The sequence below is a fragment of the Grus americana genome, chromosome 7 (genome assembly GCF_028858705.1).
Source record: "Grus americana isolate bGruAme1 chromosome 7, bGruAme1.mat, whole genome shotgun sequence".
Taxonomy (NCBI): Eukaryota; Metazoa; Chordata; class Aves; order Gruiformes; family Gruidae; genus Grus; species Grus americana.
Genome location: NC_072858.1, coordinates 5557024 through 5582560, shown reverse-complemented (window position 1 = coordinate 5582560; position 25537 = coordinate 5557024). Strand labels below are relative to the sequence as shown.

Below are 25537 nucleotides of genomic sequence, written 5' to 3'. Positions count from 1 at the left end.
GAATTACTTAAAAGTAAACAAGAGGCAGAGCTTGAAAAAATGTTTGTTTTCTAATCAGCTTGACTCTACAGGATGAAGACTGGCCAATGTACAGTTTATTGTGCACTGGGAAGACCTGGCCCTTTTAGTAGTATCCTTGCTACAACCATTTGGATATTACTAATTGGAAAATAAGTTTAATGGCAAATTGTGTTTTAGTAAGAGCTGTGGAGAAGAAGAGGTTTTAATGTAGCCACTTCATGTCCGAGCTGATACAAGTACGATGAATTCATAGCACGAGTTGATCCATGTACCAGAGTTGGTGCAGACTTAGGCTGGAGAGTTTAGAGTGAACACAGAGTCTGTGTTTTGCACAGGGTTGCTGTGCTGCGCTACCCTGCCTCAATTTGTGCAGTTTGTACCATTTCTGAGCTGCTTTGCTTCTGCCTTGTCCCTTGCGAGCTTATTATGCCACCAGTGAGCAGCACCCATGTGAAGGCAATGCCCGTCTGGTAATGGGCGATAATCAGTAGCACTACACTGTTGCTATTCTACCTACAAACCACGCTGAACAGTGCCAAAATTATTATGTGGCCATTTTAGCCCCGGACCTGGTGTGAATAGTCTTGCAACCTACTTTTCACGGCCTGGCTCAGCACTCCTTGGTTCTGTGGACCCCTCGTCAGAGTGACCACAGTGGGGAAAAGGGATGGAGGCTGCCCGTGGTACCCTGTCCTACAGCCCGCCTTCCGACGGCACATGGGTGCATACCTCCTGGGACTTGTGTTGGTGCAAGACGTCAGAGAAAATGCACGTACCAACTGCATCTCTGCTCATAAAAGTAAGCCCTGTGCTTTGTGAAGGCCAGGGAGCAGAGCTCTGCTAAAAATGCCTGTATTTTGCTAGCTAGTTGTGCTTTGCAGAGAGCATTGGAAATTACATTAGTCAAAGTATATAGCTGAAAATGGTTTCATTTTCTGTGGAAACACTTAAAGGGGGAAGCTGAGCGACTGCAGACGGGCAGTGGTGCCTGTGCGAAGGGTGCGGGGGGAACAGGTGCTACTGTCAGCTACGAACTGGGAGGGTTTTATGTGTGCATAACATAAGGTCCATAATTCCATGTGCATTCGGTATTCTTGCTTGGCTGGGCCCTCTTGTGAATTGTTTGGGTTTTGCAGTTCTTTGTTTACTCTCCAAACAGATGTTCAGCATTGGCTTATTTTTAGCAGTTTACTTTTTGCTTTAAAATCTTACTTTCTCCAATCTCCCTGTGACCCTATATAGTCACATTGCCTTTGTATATGTTTGATGCTATTACTATATTAGGACAAAGACATTTTTAGCAAAGGGAAAAGTCCTTTGCATGAAAAAGGAAACAGCTTGCTTTTTAATTATTATTTATTTATTTAAACTTGATGTGACTGAAAATTTAGGAAGTCTATGTCAGTGTCAGACCGGTTTGGACAGACTGGGAAGAGGGAGGAAGGAAGGGAAGAAGGGAGGGCATAAAGCAGAGAGAATTTCTTAGAAGCAATAACCGAGTAGCTATCCCATATGGCACAAAGCAACTTAATGGATATGAGCTAATCAAGGTAAACCACTCTCAGGAAAAGCTTTTGTGATCTCAGTAAGTTAGTGAGAACACTACCTAACTTCCACACTTCAGGGAATAACTGTTCTCGTGTATTGTAACTAAAGTTAGGGATGTGATTTATATTTGTCCTCTGTTTGTATACATGTTTCTAAAGAAAGGAACAATCTGTCCCTGAACTTTGCCACCTCTGATTCAGTAACACAAGTTAATCTACCTTCTACAATTACAGTGTAATTACTGGGAGGAGGGGAGAGGAAATGGTAAAAGGAATGGCTAAGATAACTTTATATTTAGTTCAGGAAACCTAAAAGAAACTTCTCAGCCAAGGCCTGGTTCCACCAACGTTTCCTTAAACGTTTGTGTCTGGGTCTGTCATTAGTTTGGTGGTTGTGAGTCTGCCTGAAGTGGGGGAGAATGCGAGTGAGCTTCTCGTGGGTGATCTTTTGGATACACAGGTGATTTACCTTCTTAAACAGCGTTACAAGGCTCATGAGAGAGGCGCGTTACTTGTGTTGCTGTCAAGGGTTTTTTCTAATTAGGGTTTTGCTTAAGAAAGCAGAAAGTTCATGGAGCTGTAACGGTGCCTCCTGCTCTGGTCTGCCTCAAGGAGAGGGAACAGCAAGGCTCCCCTGCCCCGCGTGCCAGGGATTTGGGCAGGTGGCTCTTTCCTCCCACGCTCTGCTTGGTGTCTGTGTGCAAGAGTCCCTTTTCTGCGGGGACAGGGAGAGGGCATGGCTCCCCAAAGCACCCCGCAGCGCCTTCCCTTGCTGTGAGGAAACTCCGTCTTTCCAATCCATATTTACGCCTCTGGAAATCAGTACATGGCTGTCACGCTCCTGAGCTTGGGTCTTGTGGGGCTCTGCTGAGCAGGGGGACTTGTAGGAATTAACAAATACAGCGGTATTACAGTCCTGTAATCTTAACATTCATGTCATGAGTTCAGGGATTTTTGTGCTTTTAGCTTTTAAAGAGAGAGCTTTTAAAGTAAGAGAATTTTTTAGTCCTGGGTTTTAGTTTTTTCTAAAAGACAAGTCACTCAAGTCACGTAATTGAACATTTGTATTGTACGCTGAGGAGAAAGGGCTGTGTGAGACCGGCAAAGTAGTCATTACTGATGATTTTATTTTACTGATTTCATATTTCAAGTTTCTCTGGCAGTTAATGTTCTGGTCTGTAAGAGCTATCAAAACTTTGCAGTATTACTGGTTATGTGGTCATCTGAGAAATTAAATGAAATAGGGTTTGTAGAAAGAAGTAATTTGTGGGATATGAGAGAGACAGTTTTGGGGAGGGGATGATGCGCTCCTTAGAGCTCCTTAGTTTAGATCCAGCCAAAGTTCATCTTTCGAGGAGATTTGACTGAAGCTTCGTGGACACTTCTGAAATTTGTCAGCTTATTTTTAATAATTGTTTTGCAGCGCTTCCAAGTCTGATAGCTGCAAAGAAGTTGATAACCTCGTTTCTGGGGATGTACCTTTGGCTGCAGCCCCTGGTGATGGTGTAGAACTGCCTGCTCAAGAAACTGAAGGTTTCACAAGGGAAAAAAAGAGGTAGTGTGCAATGTTATTTCATATGTTACAAAAAATTTCCATGTTTGTACATCCTTTGCTTAAGAAAACATGAGTAGTGTGAAAGAGGCTGAGTAACAAGTGTTTTGTCTAAGTGATATGAACACTTTGTTGCTAGATTTTGAAACCAAATGGTAGACTATCAAGACCTGCTTACTCCAGTATATTTACTGCAAAAGACCAGAAGAGGGAGCTTGGACTACACTAGTTACTACTATGATGATCTTTCCTTCTATTTTTAAATTAATAGATTTTTAGGGGTTTTTCCACATATTTTCCCTTCTCGAAGTTCAAGTTTGGCTTGGTTTGGGGTGGGTTTTTGTGTGAAGCTGTGCAAGATCAGGTCATATTCAAGAGGACTGTTCTACTCATTCCCCTTCAGCTGCTGCCAGCATCTTCCCCACACCACTGCTTTGTATTGCAGTTGTCAGTGCTGAAGGAAGAAGTTCAGCTTAGTTTTGCTCTTGCTGAAGAAATGTTGAATTGTCTTGATTTCACAGTTAAATGTTTCCCTCCTTCAGATTTACGTTGATTGGTGCCATAGTGTTTGATAGATGGCCTAGGGAATTTTTGCTTGCAAAACCCCCAAACTGAGTACTCCCATCTCAAATATAGTCAAGACGAGAACATGTGCTGAGATATTCATGTCAGAGCTTCGGATGACGCCTGTCCTGTGGGTGATTAATCGGTACGCTGTTGTGGCTCACAATAAAGGCATGCCCTTATTGTGACATCTATTATTGGAAAAGGTCACAGCACAGCTGAGAATATGAAATGGGCACTCCCTGGAGAATAGCGTTCTCCACCCCACAAATACAGGCCGGCAGCTGGTAACGAGTACGATACAAGACAGGAGACACCACGGGAAATACAGCTCTTCCACTAAAGCTCTGTTCAGAAATGTCAAAAGGTGCTGCTGTCAGCAGGAGGATAACCTGGATCATGAATGAAAACATACACAACAGACACATTCTGCTGTGGAACAGTGAAAGAGTAGCTATCAGCAAATGCGATTAAAAAAATCATCCACAGTATAATATCTAGGAAACATGCTGGTTAACTATCTATTCTAAACCTCTGATTATTTTGATCAGAAAATGGTGTTGTCACCTCTAGTGTGTGTGCTTGCTGTAACACAGGTAGGCCAACTCTTCTGTGTAACGTTCCTCCATGGTACTGGGCTGGACCCGCACTTTTTAACCTGTGGATAGTTGGTAGGCAACAGAAGTGCTCAGAGGTCCGTTTTGCACCAGTATGCAAGTTCTGTAATCTGGAGAACATTTTCTGAATGAAGGGTAGATACCATGGCCATTCTCTAAAAATAGAGAGAAATGGTCAGGTGGGGTTGTAAGTTAGAAAATACTCACGCCAAGATGTTAGCTCTTTCCAGAGAATCATCAAAAATTGTTTGAACTTTATGGATACCCTGGACTGAATTTCACATTCTGTGAATGCTTTAGTGTAGTCACAGATGCCTATTGTTTACAAATCCAAATTGAAACCACCAAAACACGTGGTGACTTTTTTTTTCCTTTTCACCAGAATTCAGCGTCAAAGAGAGGAGAAATAATTTTAGAACTCTGCAGACAAGCAGAGCTGCTGTGCTCACATATTTAGATTGGCTTGTGCCTCTGAAGTTTCTGTTTGGTTTTGATAATGATGTAGTGTGTTTAATAATGTAAATATCTATGTGTGTGTAAGAACCTGTTGGATGGGGTGAAAAATGGTGTAATTAAGTCATGTTAGTAGAACTGCTTAATGCAGAATCAAAATCCAGGCTAAGCTGTCAGTAACCAAAATGTACACTGGCAAGCATCCTTGTTGGGCCATGAGAATAGCAGTGTTATCACCCACAGCCTTCTTTCTCTAAAGCTGAACTTGCGTGTTTCTTCTTTTTGTAACATGAACACAGACTTTCACAGATCTTAATGTCAATTAAGATGCATACAGAGGTGAGAATTAGAGATATCTGTGGGACGAAAGGTAATTCTTGCATCCTCTTGAAAAGCAAATATATTACTGTCCAAATAGCTCTTTGCTGTTATAATCAGCCCCTTATGTAAATACCTCTTGGACTATCTTGCATTTTTATGTGATTCATGTGTATCAAGTCAAATCAGCCATGGAAAATTGGGTTATGTTTCACTTTGTCACATTTATGGCAACTGCCTGGATGGCAAGGTGCTAAACTTCTGCAAATGCTGTGACACTGCACAATTTTCTGCAAAATGGATCCTTCAGGCATTTTGGTCTCCTCTGTGATTATGATGGTCACATTATGAACTGTGTCACAGACACTTCATAATTTGGGAGAAGTGTGAAATATTGCTAGTGAGTGTAACTTGTCCCTTATGGAAGCCCTACGGACAGAGCCGGAAAGGCTCTGAAGAGCTGATCCATCCCTCTGGTTGTCCTTTGAGGAAGCGAAAAGGATATAACCCATTCTGTAGAGCAAAAAGCAAATGCTGACTTTGTGCATGGCCCCACCTGCAGCCTCACTACCTGCTTTGAAAGCTACACTGTGATGTTAAATGTGGCTGGTGTGGTTGGAGGGGTGGGTCCTCCTTCTTGTCAGATACTGGGTCAGTTTTCTTTCAAAAGCTAAACCAGACTGGAGTCAGATCATTTTGAGAGGCGCTGGATGGATAGGGAACTTCTGCTGATCTCTGAATCTCTGAAATTGAATACACATCTCTGTCTCACCCAATTTTCCTGAAATGAGCCTGGAACCAATTGGAAGCCCAGCAACGAATCTTTCTATCCGAAAGCAAAAAGTCACAACAGTCTTTACAGAAAGCTCTCCTTTCCGCGTCGTAGTTTCCAAAGGTGGTTTCCTAATACTTCCCTGGGAGGAAACAAGGCTGAGTTATTGGTGTCACACAGAAAACCATGATATGCTTTATGACTTCTGGGTTTTATTTGCTTGATCACATGTTGAAAACAAATTTTCTCCATTCACCCAACTTTGGAGAGGCTTGGCGTAAAACTAAGTAAATAAAAATTAATGTAATTAATTCATTTATGACCAATGCTGATAATCCTAGACTAAATTGCTTTTAATGGTGTAACGAAAACCAGGAGGGGATTAAATGGGATTCAGAAACACAAGGCATTTTTCCTTGAGTCAATTTAACCCTTTTGAAAGGGATGAGTCATTCCACTGAGTTTACAAATGCACTTTGCAAGGAAGAGATGGGAAATACAAGTGAGGGATATAAATGCAATCTCAAGGCCTTCTTGTTTCCAAAGTGTGGGGTTCTGAGGTGTTTTGATTATTTTTGGGGTGGAAGGTGGGTTTACATGTATTATATGAACTGGATGGTAGGATACTTCTAGTGTGTGTCTGGACTGTCTGGTGCACAAGTGATGGGTTTTTTTTTTTTAAATAGCAGCAGAATGAAGGCATTGAAATGAAGTTGCTTAGGTCTTGGAAACTGAAACCCAAGGATTTTTCTTGAGGCTTTGCGGTTGATGTCCCGAAAAGCGTTCACCATCTTCTGAAGCACAACATAAAAAATAGATACCTTCCACATAATCAGCCAGTCTGTAACAAATGGACAGTAATGAGCCGCAGTCCTGCTCTTCATTCATTTCCTCCATTCCAGGTTTTTAAAAGAGATTGCATCTCCTGAGTGATGTGTTCAGAATCGCCCATCCACAGGCAGGAGGATGCTTTGTGTTGCTCAGTGTAGCTCTCTTCAGCCTATTACCAAGTAACAGCACCAAATCCTGAGATGTCTGCTGTGTTTCAAGCCAAAAATGGGGTGGTCTAAGTGCATTTTCTTGTAGCTGATTGTAGGACTGGTACAGTGGGGTCCCCAGGGGAGGGACTGGATCCTGCAGGCTTCTCTGGGGAGCCCATGACTGGGGGGACACAGGACGGTCCTGTGTGTGCTGGGCAGGGTGCCTAGGGACCCCCATATTGTGTGCTGGCAGAGGACAGCTTCCATAAAACACCAGCAATTCAACAAATAGCTTCCAGTAACAGCATTTTTAAAAGGCATGGCGTTAATGGATGCTTGACAGAAGTGGGAAATCTTTGTTCAGAATTTTGGCTCTCTGGGGTGCGTTCTGCCTTCATGTTTATGCTCAAAGAGAGCAATTATTTGTGTGTGTTGTAAAGCTTCTCTCGGTATGTGGCAGTGGACAAAAGGGCAATGGTAGCCCTCTGTTTGCTTGTTATTACTGTGTATTTTACAGGTTCCCTCAGGTGATATATGGTAATTTCCTTGCTGCTAGAACAGGTTCAGCCGCATGAAAATGAATATGTCATTACACTAATTAATCCATCCACAAGGAATTTTAGAATGGCATTAATCATCTTGCATCAACCCTACAAAATTAACAGTACAGACTGAAGGCAGAGATTATACATCTGGCTTGGGTTGCTGTTCCCGTGCACTGCGGCATGCACGGTGACAACTCTGAGGGCACCAGAGGAGTCTGGCACTGCCAGGAGGGTGGAGGACTTGCAGGGGAACACCTCTGGTCCTAGAGCAGGTAATGCATGGGTTAAAACTGTTGAGTCAGGTGTATTTTGTATTTCTCAATAATCAATGTTATGCTTAAATATGGCCTGTGCTTTTGGGGCACTCTGCCTCCTAATGCTAAATGTTTTAAAAACAGAAGCAAAAAGGAACCCCTGAAAGGAACCAAAAATGTTTCAAACCACTTTTCTGTTAACTCTTTTGAAATCCAATTGAAGCTGTAAGCTGCTGCTTCTTTAACAAGTTACCCAGTCATCATTTGACCACCTGTCCTTGGCAGGCACTGCCATGACTTGCACCAGGCAGGAATACTGTTCTTGTCTGATTTCTTCATCCTGCATTTTCATAATCTAATTCTTCATGTGGGCCCTGAGGGCAAGAGACCTTTGGATTCTGCCTCCTGAAATCTCCTGCAACAAGGTGCCCCTGGAGAGTGTTATTCGCACTGATCTTGTCAGCTGAGGGCAGGTGCATGAAGGCCCTTAAAAATGTCAGTCTCCTACCAGCATTAGGCAGCTCCTTTCCTAACAAGCCTGGCTCCAGCTGTCTTAGGGATCCTGCACCTCAAGATGTTTAAAGGCTTAGAAAAAAGCACAAAAGCAAGAAAAGGTCCCATGGTGTGTGATGGCGGTTCTGCAGCTCCGGTGCATGGAGATGTCAACAGAGCTCTGGGCGGGTGGCTCATGGACGTGTTCTGTAGAGGCGTATTCAGCAGTAAAACAAACTCCCTCCTTTGGCGTGGTTATGCTTGTGGTCACAGTCTGAAGGCTGGGCCAGAAATTTGGAAAACAGGGGTTTAAAGTTTTGTTTGTGATCCAGAAAATTCAGGCCTGGTTCATACAGTAGTAGCATGATAGAAATGAAATCCAAAATTGAAGTGTCTGTGCCTCAGCAGGAGGGGAAGGCAAAGGAGCAAACAACAGGCCAAAGGCTACATGAAATGGTGTGGGACAAAGAGCTTTCCACAGGGGTTTGGCTGCCCTGGAGCCCTAACTTGGCTCTGCTCAGTAGATCTGCACGACAGACAGACCCCCTTGTTCCTTCGGTGAAATCTCTGCACAGCCACCATGGAGGTTCCCACAGTTGGGGGAGCGCTCAGCTCTCGGAAACCTCATCTCCCTGTTTGTGTGGCTTCATAATTTCATAAAATGCTTTTGTACATGGAATCTTCTGGTGTGTTTAGTTCTCACGTTACCGATCGTAACTCACTGCCGACCTCTGAAAGACTGTAGCCCCCCGGCATCCTGAATAGCACCGTGCAGAGGCCCCTTTTGTTGTCTTTGCAGAGGGTTTCCCATGCAGGAAATTTCAATAACTAAGCAGGCATCTTGGTTATTCATAACTCTTATTGCCATTAATCTCACTTGCAATTTAGATTAAGCAGTGACCTTAGTAACCAACCAGTGATTGGGGGGGGGGGGCACAATTATATTTATATTTATTTTATATTTATAGTTTTTTAGAAAGCCGTTCTAGTGTTCGTTTCCTGTGAGCCGCAGTGTCCATCCTGGTTGCATCATCACTGGTCACTCCATTTTTCTTTGACTTAGGAGATGGAAATATTTTGTCAATGTGCTCAGGCTTCAAATTCTGAGATGTGTTTTTTCATGAACAATGTGTCAATGCAAATAAAGCACTCGCACTGCGTTAATCTAGATAAGTGGTGGATCGGACAATGTATTTATCAAAGTATTTGATCCATAGAAATAAGTTAAATTTGTGAAGCTTTACACTCGGTATCTCCTCATGTTATTTTGTGGTGTATTATTTTATATCATGGTAACACAGATAGGGTTATGTTATGCCAGGTGATGTACAGAGGCAACTGAATAAATTACTTCTGTTTTTCTTGAAGAGTATATTGAAAAATATCCCACTGATTTCACACTCCCTAATTATTTTACTGCTCGTATTTAATTTACAGTCTCCGGTCATGAATCAGTACCCTACTCTGAGCCCATTAAAAAAAATAAAATAAAATAAAGCTACAAAAACCCCACAGCTAACAAAAAACCCCAAACCAACAAGACTGTGGTTTCAACCTGAAGGTCTGTCATTCTTACTTTAGGGCTGAATATCTGATTTATCTGTATTGGAATGGGATTAAATCAGGGATAACTGGATGGTGATGAATGTGTCTTTAAATTGCTAATTATGGACCATAATCATATCTTAATTGTTCTGTGGACATGAACTGCCCTGCGTGCCTATTTATTAGGCATTACTAAAGCATAGGTGTTACAATTTATGTTAACAGTTTACTGTTTTTTGCCAATAAACCAAAATGGGATAAATTTGTGGCATATTTCAGGTAACTTTTCATACTTGCTCTTTCATTTGTAGCACAAAGTTGCTCCATAAAATCAAGGGAGAGAAAGAAAGAAATCTGCTTTTCTTCCACTGCTCTTGCTACCCGATAGCAAGAGGTCATTCCTCTCTCTGACAATTTTCACGGCTCTCCAGGAGGTGTCATTTACTTCAGTTCTGTCTTTGGGCTATCATCTTTCAAAATAACAGAGATTTTAATTTTAAATGGTGGTCTATTCACAAGCAAAACAAAAATTAGAATCGCACCGCTGGGAAGAGAGAGATTGAAGGGATGAGGGTCACTTTCTGTGCTAAGGTGTGACTTTCTGAAGGATTTGATGACAGCACCAGCGTTAAGTATTGCCGCTGTCCCTGTCCCACAGCAGTGCAGGCAGTGAGCTGGATCGTGGAATGACCTGGCTGGAAAGACAAACACAAGATCAATGTGGTCTCGCAAAGATTCCTGCTGGCACATCTCTGGGTGTAACGTAAGAGTTGAGTTAACTGGATAAAGTGAAGAACCAAAGTGAAGGGTAGCAAATGCCTTGTAACATTCAACCGGTAGCCTCAGCAGCTCGTTGCTTGAAGAGGTCTTTTAAGTGAAGCTTCTCAAGGCAAGTGGAAATTATAAGATAGATTCTCTCTTGGTCACTTTAGAGAGGGAGGTTAGACTAAGGAGCAAAAATCTGTCTGCAGGAGTGAGACTGATTCGGAGAATAAACAAAAACAAAACAAACAAAAAAACCCAACAAACCCTAAGTGTCCCAGGACTGAAAAAATGCATGCTGAGTAAATTAGCACAGGAACATGAGTAACATGTCTACAGCCATGTATTTCTGTGCAGCCCGTAATGAAGAATTCTTGAGTTCTTTAAAAGCTTGTAAAACTGCTTACTGTATAACCTTCAGAAAGATGAACTCCAAACTTTGAGTGCCCACGTGGCTGAAAAGAGTCTGCTTGACCTTCTCTGTAATACAAGGATCAACGCTGGTCCTGGGAGACCCGTGTTGCTGGGAAAGACTTAGCAGACAGAGCCCGTGCTTCGACGGCATATCAGCAAAGGCCAAGGAGGGCTGGTGCTCCTGGAAGGGTTTTAGAGTACAGGAGTCTCCAGCCTTGCGTGTCCTAAAAAGGCTGTCACCACTGCACTTCAAAAGATGTCAGTGCTTTTATGTGCTAATGTGTTCTCCAAGGTACAGCCACCCTCCCGGAGGCACTGCGTTGCCTTACAACTCTGTCTGTACACAACAGTGTTGGGTTTTTGAGCAGTTTGGTCCTCTTAGTCTTTTAGGAACTAAAGATGTTGCTGTTTCTTAGCAGTCTGATGTTGTGGATGCCCTAGCCATGAGGCCTTTGATACCAGGCAGCCTACAAATAATGGAGTTCTTGGGGTGAAAACTTCTTCCCAGACTGCATTCAAGGCTTTGGGATCCAAAGGTGATATCATCTAAATATCGAAAAAGAAAAAATTATTGGGGGGGATTATGTTTAAATAATAACCTATTCTTTTTTAACATTTCCCAATCTTTTTTTGTTCATTTGTTTTTGTAGACCGTACGGTTCCTCAGAGCTTTGCCAGCAGCCTTCAGGATACCAGCGAAACCCTTTTTTGTTATTGGGATGTTTGGTTTTGCTCTGTCTATGCAGTTTGCTTTATATGGTGTTCATTTCTGCACAGTACCTCAATAATGCATCGCCATTAGGAGGTATAGCTCAATATTCACTCGCTTCTTCCCCAGGGGGATAGATGTGTGTGGCAGGGTTTTCTTTCAGTAGGCTCTTTGATGTTTCCATGTTTGTATGTGTGGTCGTGTTTATAACTAGCATAAATGCCTAGCATGATGGACAGTGAAGCCAAGAGCAAAGAAACAGAACATAAATTTCAGTATATCATAAACCTTATCACAGTCCTGTCCAGCACTGTTTTTTTGATGGAAGCCAAAAATTTCAAATTGGGTGCAAGTGACCTGAGTCTGAATTTATATATAAACATGAAATGTAATAAGACCAAATATTTAGGAGCCTGTACAGAGTTTTAAACAACTAACCAATAGATATCAAGTTTCAATAAAACATTAATGTAGTATAGGCCAAAATATGGCTCTTGCTTAAATGGATGAAACAGGCAGGAGGAGAAAATGATAAATTTTAAAGAATGGTACTGAATACTTAAATAGCCTTTTTCAGCAGTGGGATCACATTAAGTTGTTATGTGGCTGTTTATCCCTAGGCTGAAATGCCAGGGGCATCTTTAAGTCCTTTGAAGCCACGGTGGGATTTTTTTTTTTTTTTTTTGTCTTTTTGAGCGACATCTGTGTGGTTTTCAGGTTCCAGAGAAGTTCTTACAAAATGTACTTACAGTGTCAACACATTTTTTATATATTTAAAAGCCAGCACTAAATTTAGTATGAAATTGATGCTTCTTGGCAGGCCCAGAGGATGGATTGGGGCCAGGCAGGAGAGGGAGAGCTCCCCTCTCATCCGAGGTCTTTCTTTCCGACCAGGGTACAACCTTCCGTTGCTGCTGATCACGTTTCTGTTCAGTCTTGAGGTCTATCAGACTCTGTGCTTCTGCCCCACAGAAAAACCCCAGGCCAGAGCCAGCTTTACAGGCTTACTGCTGGAGTTGCATGATGCTTAATTACTTAATCTCTGCAGTGCAAGAAGTGAAATGAGTGGCGTGATCCTCTGAGTATCTAAAGTAGTTTAAAGAAATACATGGGTTTAGGTGGATGTGGCAACCAGCAAAATGACAAGACCCTCTCCAAACCTCAACCTAGGGTTGGTCCACAGGCAGCTTTGTAGTGTAACAAATTTTATGGCCAGGTCAGAAGTAAATCTAGTCTGGCTTCTTGCAGAGTGTTGGCCAGAGACTACAGTCTATTATTTGTTACACTTGCATCCCTTAGTCAACACTTTCAAGTCCAACGCTCAGTTACAGCACGTCTTTTTTTGAAAGACCATCACAGTCCAGAGTTTTAAAATTATTAAATGTGTTCCCTCCCCACGAGGTAACTGTACTCGCTATTAGGAATTTGCATGTAAAGGTTGATTTGATTTTTTTTCCTAATTTTAGTTTCTCTCACTGGATCCTGTTGATGTAGTAGTTGGTCAGAGCTGCCACTGCTTTCGAGCGTGTAACTTCTGTCTGTGCAGGTGCCTCTGGGTGCAATGGACTGAGCTCTCTCGTGTTCGGGCTGAAACATTTCCCTAAGGCTCCTGGCAGCTCTCTTCTGGCCGGTCGGTGAAGTATTGACACTAACCTGACAGAAGCGCATCCATCAATGTCTCACTGGTGTAGCAGCCCACATTCTTGTTTTAGCAGCGCTCCAGTTCACGTTGCTGTAACTGAGCTGCTTGGATGGTTATTTTGCAAAGAGAAGAGTTAAATCCTGTCCCCTTTATAAACAGGAGTGGCGTAGAGGCGGTGAGCTGCCCTCGTGGTGAATCTCTGGGCTGTGCTGTGAGCTGTGCATACAAACAGGGGTGAGAGGGAGGGGAGGAGGAGGAGGCAGCAACGCCTTGTCCTGACACCTCTCCCGATGGACCAGAGTCCCCATTAACCCGGACAGCACGTTCAAAAAGACCAGGGGCACAGTTGGGCTCGAAGGACTGAAGCCCTTGGTCCTGCAGAGTGGCAGTGAACATGTTAGCCAAGACCTGTGATTTCCAGTGGAACTCAACGTCTGTTGCATAGAAGTGATGGGGAATGGGATAAAAACTTTCTCCACTGAAAGGACCGTGCTGCTGCAAAATGGGATTCAATCCAAGCCTTTTTTATTGGGCCTTTGCTTATTTAATAGATGTACGGGTGAAACTTGAGGGAGTTGACACAGGCATTTTAAATGTATCTTTTAGCCTTGTAGGAAGATGCCATGATATTCCTGTTTTCCCCACTGGCAGGACAAACAGTACCTGTGTTCTCTCTTTTGGCTTCCACGTACCTGCTAGGGCTTTACTTTCTCAATATGCTGTTTGCCTTTCTAGGGAATTTCTTTTTTCTCAATGTCTTCCTTTTCTCTGTAACAAACGAAAGCCAGCAGGGAGCTCTTATGATATTCAAAAGACCACTCCTGTGTAGTTCAGTAGAGCTACCACATGCAAAACTGGAGCTGAGCTGTAACCTCAACGTAATAGGGTCTCTGAATGCAGCCATGTAATTTTAGTCTGTGGGCTGGTACCGTTCATTTCCCATATTGGATGGAAATACTGGAATTATTAACCATTTCAAATCTACTGCCAGAGCATACATGGGGCTTTTCATACACTTTCTTCAAATTCTGTGTTTTACTTACTTGGGAATGCTCCTGACAAGTGTTTACCTGACATTATGTTAAAATTTTGCACGCTGAGTTGGGTTTTTATTTGGCTCTGCTGATTTGCCATCATTAACAAAATTGTCCAGTTCGTGGCATTTTATGCTTATCCTGGTAAATGTCTAGTGAAGTAAATACTGCTGTAAAAGGGCTGAAAAGCAGCCTGTATTCTCTAGCACAGAAGAGGCGCCTGGGACGAGTCTGGTTCCTCATCCCTTGTCTGGTGACGAGGGGAAATGGCTGTTGGGGCTGCTGGGGCAGTGAGAGCCTTTCCCTGGGGGTGGGCAAACACAGCAAGCGTAGGGAGCTGCCACCACCTGGAGAAGGGGACATCAGAGCTGGGCTCTCTGCAGCGCTCGGGGGTTAACCGTGGCTCGGGCACCCAGCTGGGCGCCAGAAATTCTGAAGCTCAGTCCTGAGCGAGGCGGTGCTGCTGCTTCTCTGGGGGACTTGAGACAAGTGTTGAGCAACGAGACGCTAGAAATGAGGGTTTGGCTTTCACCAGGAACAAAATAACCCCAAAATTGTAACTTACTTGGAAGTTTGTGGATAACAAAGTGCTGGCTCACTAGCTTTTCCCCCTAGTTTAAAAAAAAAAAAAGGCACATTTATTTTGATGCTGTTCATAAAACAGCATTTAATTTTAGGCAGTTTCTGGAAATGAAATGTGCTTTGTGTTCACTAAGCATCTTTATTTCTTCTTATCCCAAGACAATTTATTGTGGGTGCACCCAGAGAGACAGAACCTTGCACATGTATACAGCAACCCTGATTTTTTGTAAAGTAAGCAAACCCAGCTGGATTTCCCTTTTTGCAAGCAGAGAAAAAAACCAGAAGCTGTTTAAGGTGTGAGCCTAGCGAGGCCTCCACTGAAACACAAAAGCCATGCTGTGGTAGGTGCTTGGAAGTTCGTATGTTTTAATATTTCTGTTCAATTTATCTGATCTTTTTGACCTCTCTGCCTTGTCACGTATCCAGACTTGTTACATAGCTGCAAGCCATTTGTGTCCCTAGAGTTTAATTCCTAGTATAGGCAGTAGTGCAACTGATTTATTTTTTTTGGTCCTTTAGTGATGCGAAACATAACTTGTACGTGGAGCATGTGGCATTTGCTAAAGACAGTGATGTGGAAAGTGATTGTGCCCAGCTTGTTATGCACGTGAATTCCCAGTACCCTGGTACCTCCACGGTGGTAAAAGGATAAGCTAATTTGTAGGGTTTGGAATGCTGCTAGCTTGAGCTTGTACTTTCTGGGCTTAAAGATCCTCACGACTGACCACATCAGTATTAGATGATGAGCATCCCCACAGCTCTCCACCTCATCATCCAGCAAGGGGGTCTGTGCAGGCAGAAGCAAAATGGGTTAAGTGCACCGATGTGTCAGATGGATCTGCGCCGGGTAGGGTCCACTCCCACATTGGCTTGTTTACCTTGGCTGCTCATGATATTCTCCCTACTTTCCTCATGGAAGATTCCATTTTTGCAAGAGGGATGAGCTCATTTGTTTAAATGAAAAAAAAAAAGCAGCCATTCTGCTTATTAATCCTCTCTGCAATCATCCTGATATGCACAACTTGTCTGTTATTAAAGGGAAATGTATGCACGGCATGCAGTGCACACGTGCATTTGCATTTCAAATCAGCTGAGTCAACACAATATAATGGTCCTGCCTGTAGGTCCTTAGGGAGCCACAGTAGCTGACAATGTGTGCTTAAAGGGAGGGTCTGCTTTTCTTCTTCTTTTTCTTCTTTTTTTTTTTTCTTTTTTTTTTTTTTTTAAAGCCAGTTTCAATAGCCAATAGTCAGTCCTGTGTTGGAGGCGCTTGCACCATAGCTGCTTGGACCACTGATGTTTAGCAGATGATTAGCCTGTCAGAGTGGCTGGGATTTTATTTTATTTTATAAATAGTGTTCATCTGGACACACACACACACAAAAAAAAAAACCCCACAATAACTGGCAACAGTTCAGAGAAGAGAAGGTGCTGCTGAAGTGTTTCTGCTTGTGCTGCCACTGATGCAAGCAGCTGTTTCCATCTGCACTGCAGTATTGCAGCCTCTCCACAGTCAGAGCTCTCAGGGCTCCTTGCTGGTGGAATTACGGAGGAAGCTGGCCTTGCTCGCGTCTAGCTTCAACCCAAGGGCACGCTGAGGATGGGAGGGTCGCAGTCTCTGCAGCAGGCACAGACAGGTAGCCTGAACCGGGAACCGTCAGAGGCCATGTAAGTGTGGATTCCCTTTGCTCTCCTCTTTTTTTTCTCTGTACTGCTGGGCCTGCAGCCTTTCTGCACTTAACCTGTGCGGTGCGTTAAGGAGCTGACTTTTGTGTCTGAGGCCTTTGTTTAATGCTAATTGCGTTCAGCTGGAGACATAGTTAAGGTTTTGCTGAATATTGCGAGGTATATTTTATAATGCTCTCCCGGTACGAAGGCACCTCACTTGGGCTGACCACCTCGATTCGTTTGTGTCGAGCAATAGCTGTGTACCATATGTTTTGTCTTTATATGTTTTGGATGCATAATCAATCAAACACAATGACCGTTTCCAGTGAACAAAAAAACACCCCTTCCCCCCTCCTAAACCCACCACCTCTGTGTTTTCCATTTAAAATGCACAGCATGGAGCTGCATTTCACTGTTTTGTCAGAGCTTCTTTTTGCTTTTCTCTATACAGATACAGTTTTTCAAGTCACATCACCCTTGTCAGCATCCGTCCCTGACATGGTATTATATCCTCTGATGAATCATAAGCAAGGTGTCCTTAGATCTCTTCTCACTGAAGGCCAACTCTGAAATATTCATTGGGGAGGGAGGAAAAAGCAAACAATTATTGGTTATTCAGAACAAGTTATCACTTTTTCAGATGGCTAAGACATATACGAAAGTGCACAAATACGTGTGTGCGTGCAGAAATAGCAGAGTCATTTCCCTTTTGTAAATAGGATTCTGTCATTTATTGGTTTAGGATTTATCAGTTTACTCAGCCAACAGTCTTTTCTACCTAACCCTCCATCCCAAATTACTAAGCTGGCATGCTGGAGCATGGACCTTACCTCTGAATGGATTTTAGAAAAATTGTCTTGTCTCCTATTGTCATTTCAGTTACATAAATCACATTTATCTAACATGTCTGAACACCGGGTTCATTTCTGATCACGTATTTTGGTAAGCTTTAGGTGTTTATGCACTAGGGCTAGTCTATAAACTAGCCTCATATAAGTCTCTCAATTTTTTTTTTAAGGTACTGTCTGCTTATTAAGGTAGATCTGATTAGAGTTGAGACATCATTTGTATGGTTGAGATAAGTGCTTCAGAGTCATTGGGGAATGATAGAGCAGTAACTGATAGTTTTGCCTCTGTAATAGGCCTTACAAGTAGGTATATGCTCCCTATTGTCATATTCCAGTATATCAGCAGATACCTTTGCTTGATACAGTCTCGTTATATTTGTGAGATACAGGCCTAACAGCATTTCTGCATCCTTTGTTCCTTTGACGTATAGCTTCACCAATTAAGATTGTTTTTTTCTATATAGTTCCATCTTATATAGTACCGACATTCCTATATACAGCATCTATTTTAATGATATGGTGGAATAAACCGATGCCTCGTTATCTTTAGAGTACTGTAAATTACACTTTCATCTGGTGTTGATTTTTAACAGTGATCCAAGGACTAGGCAATAAAAGAATGTAGCTAAAGCAGGGTTCAGTGGTTTTTATCTACAATTTTCACAGCCTTTTAAGAATGCACTCTGCAGAACATGTTGATCAAGGTATATATGTACATATATGTGTATATATTTTGGGGGCACATGAGTAAATTATATTGTCATCTCTTTCAGTGACTCCTTTTATATATAATTATACTCATCTTTTGCAGTTAGTCATTCCTGTGGGGTTTCAATATGATCTTTTAAGGCCCAACATAATGAACAGATATACTTTTAGCACAGGCGTCATTCAGTAACTGTTGACGTCCTTGGAAGAGTTTGTGAAAGATGTTAGTAACCTTGTATTAAATAAATCACTAAAAGAGTGTGCCGTTTTCTTCAGTCCAACTAAATGCTCTTTAAAATGAGATAAGAACGGAGATGTTTCTTTATCCTTGAGAAAGTACAGGCCTGTTTTCCGACAACAAGAACGTCCTCGTAGGATGTCATGGTAACCAGTTCTGGTCTGAGGTTTTGACTTTAGACCCTAATCACTCTAACTTTTACCAACGCTTTTTTAATGAGGTTACATTTAGCTTACTTTGCAGGCATAAGCAAATTCCTTAATGGCAGTGATAGTTCGGAGGCAAAAACATCTGGCCATGTCCCAGGCAAGTTGGGTAACTGCCCGTGCAGTTACAGCATCCCTGGAGGCATCACTGCCGAATGGAGACAGCTTCTTAACAAAGGGAAAGCACACTTCGATTTGGCTGCCCTGAGTTCATTAGATGAGAGGGGTGTAAATCAGAAATAATTACTGAAATAGATTTATGTTAGCATCAAAAATGTACAGAGATAAATTCCTTAAATAGCTGCTGGTTTAGGAGTTCCTCCAAAGTGTCCTGTGATGGACTTCTTCGCTAAACTCTAGGGAAAGCTGTAGGAAGAAATTGATGGTAGAATTGGTGCTGAAAAGGGGTCTAGGTTAAGATTTCAGAGTGTATCCATGAGTAAATATGCTCTTTTCGCATCTGTATGCCAAATTCCCAATTTTAATGTAAATTTGTTTCAGCCAGGATAAAAGTATTTGTAATAAAACCAGTATTGAGACTGACAGCCTGGGGTATTCAGTGGTTCACTGTGGATTGTTAGCGACTCAGTCACTGGCAGTAGACAATTGTCCTTTTATTTAAAGAAAAAAAAAAGTCAATTTTGAATGATAAAAAAGGGAAAGCCCAAGGGAAGCCCGTGACAATAAAAGTTAACTGCAGATAAAAGTGGTGTGGTTCAGACCTCGCTATTGACATGATAAGCACTGTCATGTGCGTTGCAAATTGCAGCAGGCACCCTGGTGGTCACAGATTTAGCTAAATCAAGGGCACATTGCAATCAGATAATAGGAATGGACTCAGTTGAAATAAAAGCAAATGACAGCATGATGATGTTTAGTGTGCACGAATTTGTTCAGGTGCGTACACACTTACATCTAGTGCACTTGTGATGGTATCCTTGTGTGCGCTGTATGTGCTACGCTGAGATACGTTTGTCCTGCTGAGGATGTGAACAGAATTCAGCTTGCCAAGTGCTATCACCTATATATCGGTGGTTTTCTTTTGAATAGTAATGTATTTCTACCTCTTGGTAGTACTTTATCAGGATTAAAGATGGAACTGTGGGTAGGTTTTTAACGTTGGTAGCCCTTAGCCCGTTGTCATCTCTGAATCTTTTTTGTTTTCCTCCGATGGAAAGGGTTCCTTTCTCCCGAGCACGAACCACACCTTCCTTTTGTGGAGCATTGTGGTTGCTGTCCTTGCAGCAACTGGGCAGGATTTACATTCAGTGCCCATTTTTTGATCAGCCAAAGGGCTGATGATGTGTTATTTCCTCCCGTCAGGAGCTCTACATGCTGTGTCTCTAACATTTTCATCCCTTGCCAATCCAAGAGGAAAATGACTGAAGACGGAGCCAGCTCCCACTGAAGTTGATGGTGAAATGCCCACTGACTTCAGTGGGAGCTGGATCCGGCTCCAAGAAAGAAATTGAATGTTACTGATCATTGGTAGCAGGCCAAGATGTTGGTGCCCTTGTGGGTTGTTTTTCAATATTTCTTCTGCTGCATGATCTTTTCGTTTATTTGTTGGTTGTTGGAAAGACTCAGAAAAAATTAAACTGGATTGACTCAGCCTTGTGCATCAGAGATGGGAGCAGCTGTTCTGTGTGTGCGTGTGTATATACGCATCTATACATAAAAGTTATTTCTGCATACGTACAAAAACGCAGCCCTTGCTTGCTACCACATTTTTTATTTTTCTATCTGTCAAACTTAAAACAATCCACTGTATGGTTCTTAAAAGTTTGAAAGAAATTAGTCTGGTAAAATATTTGCACAGTGTTATATGCTTCTACATAGGAAAGTAATCTTAATGAATATATACATGGAAGAGTGGGATATATATTTTTTTTATATACATATATAAATATTGAAAGGAATTTGGATCTTGTTTTCTTCTTCCCCTTATTGACAGTCATCCCCGTCAATAAGTAGAGTTATCTACTAGATTTGCCTACTAAATAGGGTGAATTGCTGGAAGACGTGGGGTTTTTTACTTAAGAGAAAATGGACCAGAAGTAACAAGCAAATTCCTCTGTCAAGCTCCCCTGTCTTTTATTCCAGCCTCCCTCATTTGAGTCCAAGGATCTCATCTCTGAAGTCAATGACAGCGCTTCCTTTGATATGAGAGGTTATTACATCAACTGCTACATCTGTCACTAGAAGTGGGCAGGTCACGTTTAGACTTGAAAACAAAATAAAAAGGCCCCAGAATCACTCACCCTTCTATTAGCAAGGCATGCCATACATCTGGCAAATATGTGTATATTATAAAGCTCTCTATAGTGAACGGTGTGCCCTATGCCATGCATAATGGAGCTGCTGTCATCTATTATGTATTATGACATACGGGCAAATTGGAAAATACAAACTGATGTGAGGTGGTAAAAACATGAATGAAAAGGCATTCCTGCACGTGCATCGTGGCTGTCAGTTACAGTCAGAACTGTTTCCCTCTCTGCTTTGGCTTTTTGCTTTACTTGACCCAGCAAAGTAACTGCTGCTTAAATTTAAATCAAAGATGCTCTTCAGTCCTGTGTGTTTCATGAGGTAATAGTCTGGGTGCTTTTAATGTTTCTCTAACATGATTATAGTGCATAGAAAAGTGGTTCTATTATAAACACATTTCCTTTGTTTTAAGACCTTACACCTATAGAGAGTTTTTGTATTTGCTAATGTCCTAGATACCATTTCGTTATCCATCTCTGATGCTTTGTAAGGATTTAGCTATGTAACAAATGTATTTAGTCCAGGTAAGCAGGTTTTTCTGTGGCAAAAGATAGAGTTTTAATTATAGCTAGAATTTCAATGCAGTTTGCTTTTCATTGAGAAAGTGGGCGTGTTTGCTGTAAGAAACAAACAAATACATTTTTTTTACTATGGAAAAACTTCAAAGAAAAAAAGTTGTCATTTCCCTTCATATCCTTAAATGCTCTGAAGCAACCATCTGAATTTAGTGGCAGACTGTGTATATCGTGTTTTGTACTCCCATTAGCACCAGAGAGCCGGCATAATGGGAAAAAAAAATTGAATTAGTTTCCTTTTTCCACCACAGTCTGAGGTTTCAAAGGTTTCTTTTAAGGCACATTTTGGCCTGAGAGCCTTCATTGGTGGTGATACTAGTTAAGACAGTAAGATCCCTCCTTAGTTCTGGAAACCAAAGTGAAGTTTGCAATGTAGACTGTCTAAACATACAGCATGTGAACTGAATTTTGGTTTAAGCATCTGTAGATATCTCTGAGACAGACCTCAGGGTAATTGTAGAGCTCTATTAATTTCATTTGTTGCCTCCCCGCAGTCCTGTTTGCTACAGCTCCTCTCCCTCTGCTCACAGGACTGATTAAGGAGATGAATGGGTGCTGGGGAAGCCTCTTGCTTTCCGGAGGAGGAACTGGGGCCGTTGGTTCTGTTGGGATGAAAAGTAAACTTTGTGAAAATATGGAACTTTCCATTCCTTTGATTTTGATTAAACAGGATCCTTAGAATTCAAATTTACAAGGTAGTTTTTTGTAAACAAAGGAAGCTATATTTAGGTCTAAATATAGACCAGATTGTATCTGAATCCCAGTAGTAGCTAGAATCAAATCAGCTCCTGCTTTTGAGTTTTGATTTCCTTCAGCACAGAAACCTGCATTTATTGGTCTCGTTAATAACAGTTCATTGCTCTCATTAGGAATGAGTCCAGTGTTGTGCTGGGAAAAGGGTTTGGTTGCTACAGGAGGGGGAGGATGAGCAAGGAATTTGAATCTCTTTGTTTAACTTCCCAAATGCAGGACTGTCCCTTTCCAACGCGAGAGCCTGGGAAGGGAAGGTTTAGCACTGTTATTCCTCACCTAGCAGAGCTGGGTTTAACGCCGTTGTTCCTCACGCAGCAGAGCTGTGGGCAGTACAGCCGGGTGCCAGCTGGTGAGGTGCCACTGCAAATCAGGGATCGCTTTTTCCAGCACACTGTTGTGCTGAGTCGGCGCTTCCCTGAGCTGGGCGTTCAGGCAGCACCTATGGAAAGGGAAGGGTTTCATTGTGCTGGGAGCTGGAGCAGCACGGAGCGTGCCCAAGGGAGAGGTAAAGCTGGAGCTCTGCTGAAGTCAATGAGAAACCTCCCAGAGCTACACCAGGCTGAAGTGGCAGAAGGATCACACCCACCCCCGAGTCAGGAGATGAAGTTGTTGTAGCCCGATGAGAGATTTTGTTGTTGTTAAGAGGCTGAGATTTTTTTTGGTCCTTTGCTCCTATTGCTTCCTGGCCGTGTTTCTATCCACGCAGCTGCTTCACGTGTCGATGTAGAGGAGTAAAGGTTGGTGAGGGTCTGTGCAAAGCTCTGTGCAGCTTTACGGAGGCTGTGCAGGGGTAAAATAGGCAGAATATGGAGCAGCTTGGGGACAGGGCGAGTCTTTTCTCCCCTCTTTCCCTTTCAGCAAAGGGACTCCCTGCCTCACTTCTCCACCCTCCATGTAGTCCTCATCTCCCTTCTGAAAGGAAGGACCATAAACATTACAGGAACACAGCCTTATTTCCACATGTCAGTATTTTCACAAATCTCTATGCCTCTCAACATAAGCTGGTCCCCCAGAGATTACGGGTGTCACATATTCATTTTTGCACTTCACAGTTGCTGTTTTGTCCCCGGGTCCTGCTTTTGAGCAGTGGGGCTGAGCAGAGACGTGGCTCTGAAAAGCCTTGTTGCATTTAAAAGGTAGTTCCAATAAACAAAGCAATTTCAAACCTATGGCTCTGGCTCCCGATGAATTATTGATCATTTTCCCTTGAAGCCATCGCATGATGCTGTACAGCAGAGAGCACAGGCACATGGATGCTTTCTGAGGAGAGGGTTAACAGGACGTTGTTTCCTGGATTAAAACTTTAGAGCTCGGTACTAAAGGCAGAGGAAAGATACTTGCCGTGGGTAGTAAATACTTAAACATCAACTAGTGATTCAAATACCAGTCCCTAACCTACTAGGGTGAACAGAGTGCAGCACTGACTGGGATTATTATGTATTAACAGGTTATAATTATATTTGTGGTAAGTATTTTCTACCTCAGATATTGGGGTATCCTGCATCTTTACCATTTCTTCTCATCTCTTAAGAGATTTAGTGTTTGAATATTTAGCAGCCTCTGGTGATTTAGGGGCACGTTAGTATATTTGCTGTTGCGATGTCTGAAGATGAGTGCCTTAATTAAACGGTATGTTCCTGTTGTTCCTCTGAGAATGAAGCATCTGCCTGAGAAGAGCATAGGGATGAAAAAAAATCTTCAATGCTGTGTCTTGTTTCTGTAACATAGATGTTTTCATTATTCAGACTGAAGCCAGTAAAAGGGCAAGCAGGCTGGCCAGAAAGGATGGGGGTTTGTTTCATTATTCATTTATATCAGTCGTGTTGAAAAACATACCTTGTTAGATCTCAGGAAAAGCAATAAAAAGGAAAAAATTAACATGATTTAAAGCAATATGGGGAACTTCTTGCTAATCTGTTAGAAAAACGATTTGAGTAGTTTGAAGTGCTGCTGTAAGTATGCCATGTTATATCTCTCAGGCTTTTTTCCTTCTGATGTGGCTTCCCACAGCTTGAGCCATTTCTTTCTGGTTGCTGTGTGAAAGCAGGAAATGGCTTTTGTTGGGGGAGTGTGAATTTGGCTTCTTCACAAAATGCTCTCAAAATCGCTGAATAAACAACCCGAAAAAGCAGGGAAGAATAATTCCTCCTTCCCATATTGGTTATCGTAGGAAGATTTACTTATTATATAATAGGTTAAAAACCAAAAATCAACATTGTTTTTAAGGTGATTATGTCCTTTTAATTCTCCTCCACTGCAGTTCTAATCCTGTTCTCTAAATATAGCTATCCTATGAAGAAAAATTGGCCTTTTTATAGTAAGCGATTAATGTTTAAAGGATTCATAAGTTTCCTTTTGCAATGTATTCTAGAAGACACATTTCCAAACGGACTTGTGTGGTTTGGATAACACGCAAGGTATTATTTTCCATTGCTAAAGTCCCACATAATGATCTGAAATGGGAAGCCATAGCATTTTGTTTCTGTTATCTCACCTATGTAAAAAAGGAAAATCTGGATTCTTGTATCTCAGCTCAGACACTAAGTTGTCCAAGGACTCGACGTTCAATGGCGGTTGAATGTTATCGGAATAGCGGTGAAGTCGCTCAGTAGTTTTCCATCAGTAGCAGGGTATGACTGAGCCATATTTACCCTTTCACACCACATTTACACTGGTGTAAATCATTAGCACTTGAGCTGAGCTGTCGGAGATGCGCTGGGGCAGCAGAGGACATCAAACCCGTGGGCTCGTGGCCTGGAGGAGCAGCAGAAAGCTGCTGAAAGCCGGGGAACGACTCTGGCTGCTTCTGAGCATGATGCAGAATGATCTTCCTCCCTTGTGTCCCTAAATTAAACCTTGTGCCTGTCACGACACATCACTTGTGTCATGTATTTGATGTAATAGTGATTATTTTTCTGGGGAGCCATGTTTTCTGTGAGTCTTCTAGGAATATCTCTGCTGAAATAATATTAAAATCCTTCTCTGGAGAGGAGTGCCTGCCCTGCTTTCTGCACACATTGGTGTCAATATCAGTTCTGGTGTAATGCGTTGCACTCAAGTAGGTCTTTGTCATTTCAGTGGAATGGGATTTCTTTGATAAAAGCTTTATTCTTAAGTGCGAACTGCAAAGGATGCTTCTCTGCCACCTCGTAGCTCAGGCCATAAAATAAACACGTGACATTTATCCTGCTCTTATGTTGGGCAAAATACCTCTGCCGAGAAAGAAACTGCGGATGGTTTTGTGCAATATTACTTTTGCTGCAGTAAGCCATGAATGCAAAACATAATTCCTATTTAAACCTCCCAACTTTGACTGCTATACATTTTTTCACAAAAGCCTTTTTAAATAAAAAGGTTTTTCTGTCCTACAGTATTGTTTTTATTAGGGTTTTAGTGCATCAGAAAGATAGCACAATAAAGAATGCAGATACCTAGGAAATTAACTTCATCCCAGTTTGGGGATTTCTTCT

The 25537-nt window shown here is 42.2% G+C and overlaps 1 protein-coding gene across 12 annotated transcripts in view; it reads left to right on the top strand.

Annotated features, from left to right (window-relative positions):
* The window catches only part of TACC2 (transforming acidic coiled-coil containing protein 2), a 143306-nt gene that overhangs the window by 64781 nt on the left and 52988 nt on the right, over nucleotides 1–25537 (top strand). For 8 of the 12 annotated variants that reach the window (XM_054831853.1, XM_054831856.1, XM_054831852.1 and 5 more), the window contains one exon: nucleotides 2992–3123. The exons of 2 other annotated variants lie outside the window; for them this stretch is intronic. In XM_054831853.1, coding sequence (XP_054687828.1) covers nucleotides 2992–3123 — 132 coding nt within the window. Of the gene's footprint in view, nucleotides 1–2991; nucleotides 3124–15933; nucleotides 16472–25537 lie in introns of those variants that run through there. 2 more of the 12 variants (XM_054831863.1, XM_054831862.1) reach the window with 1 other exon arrangement.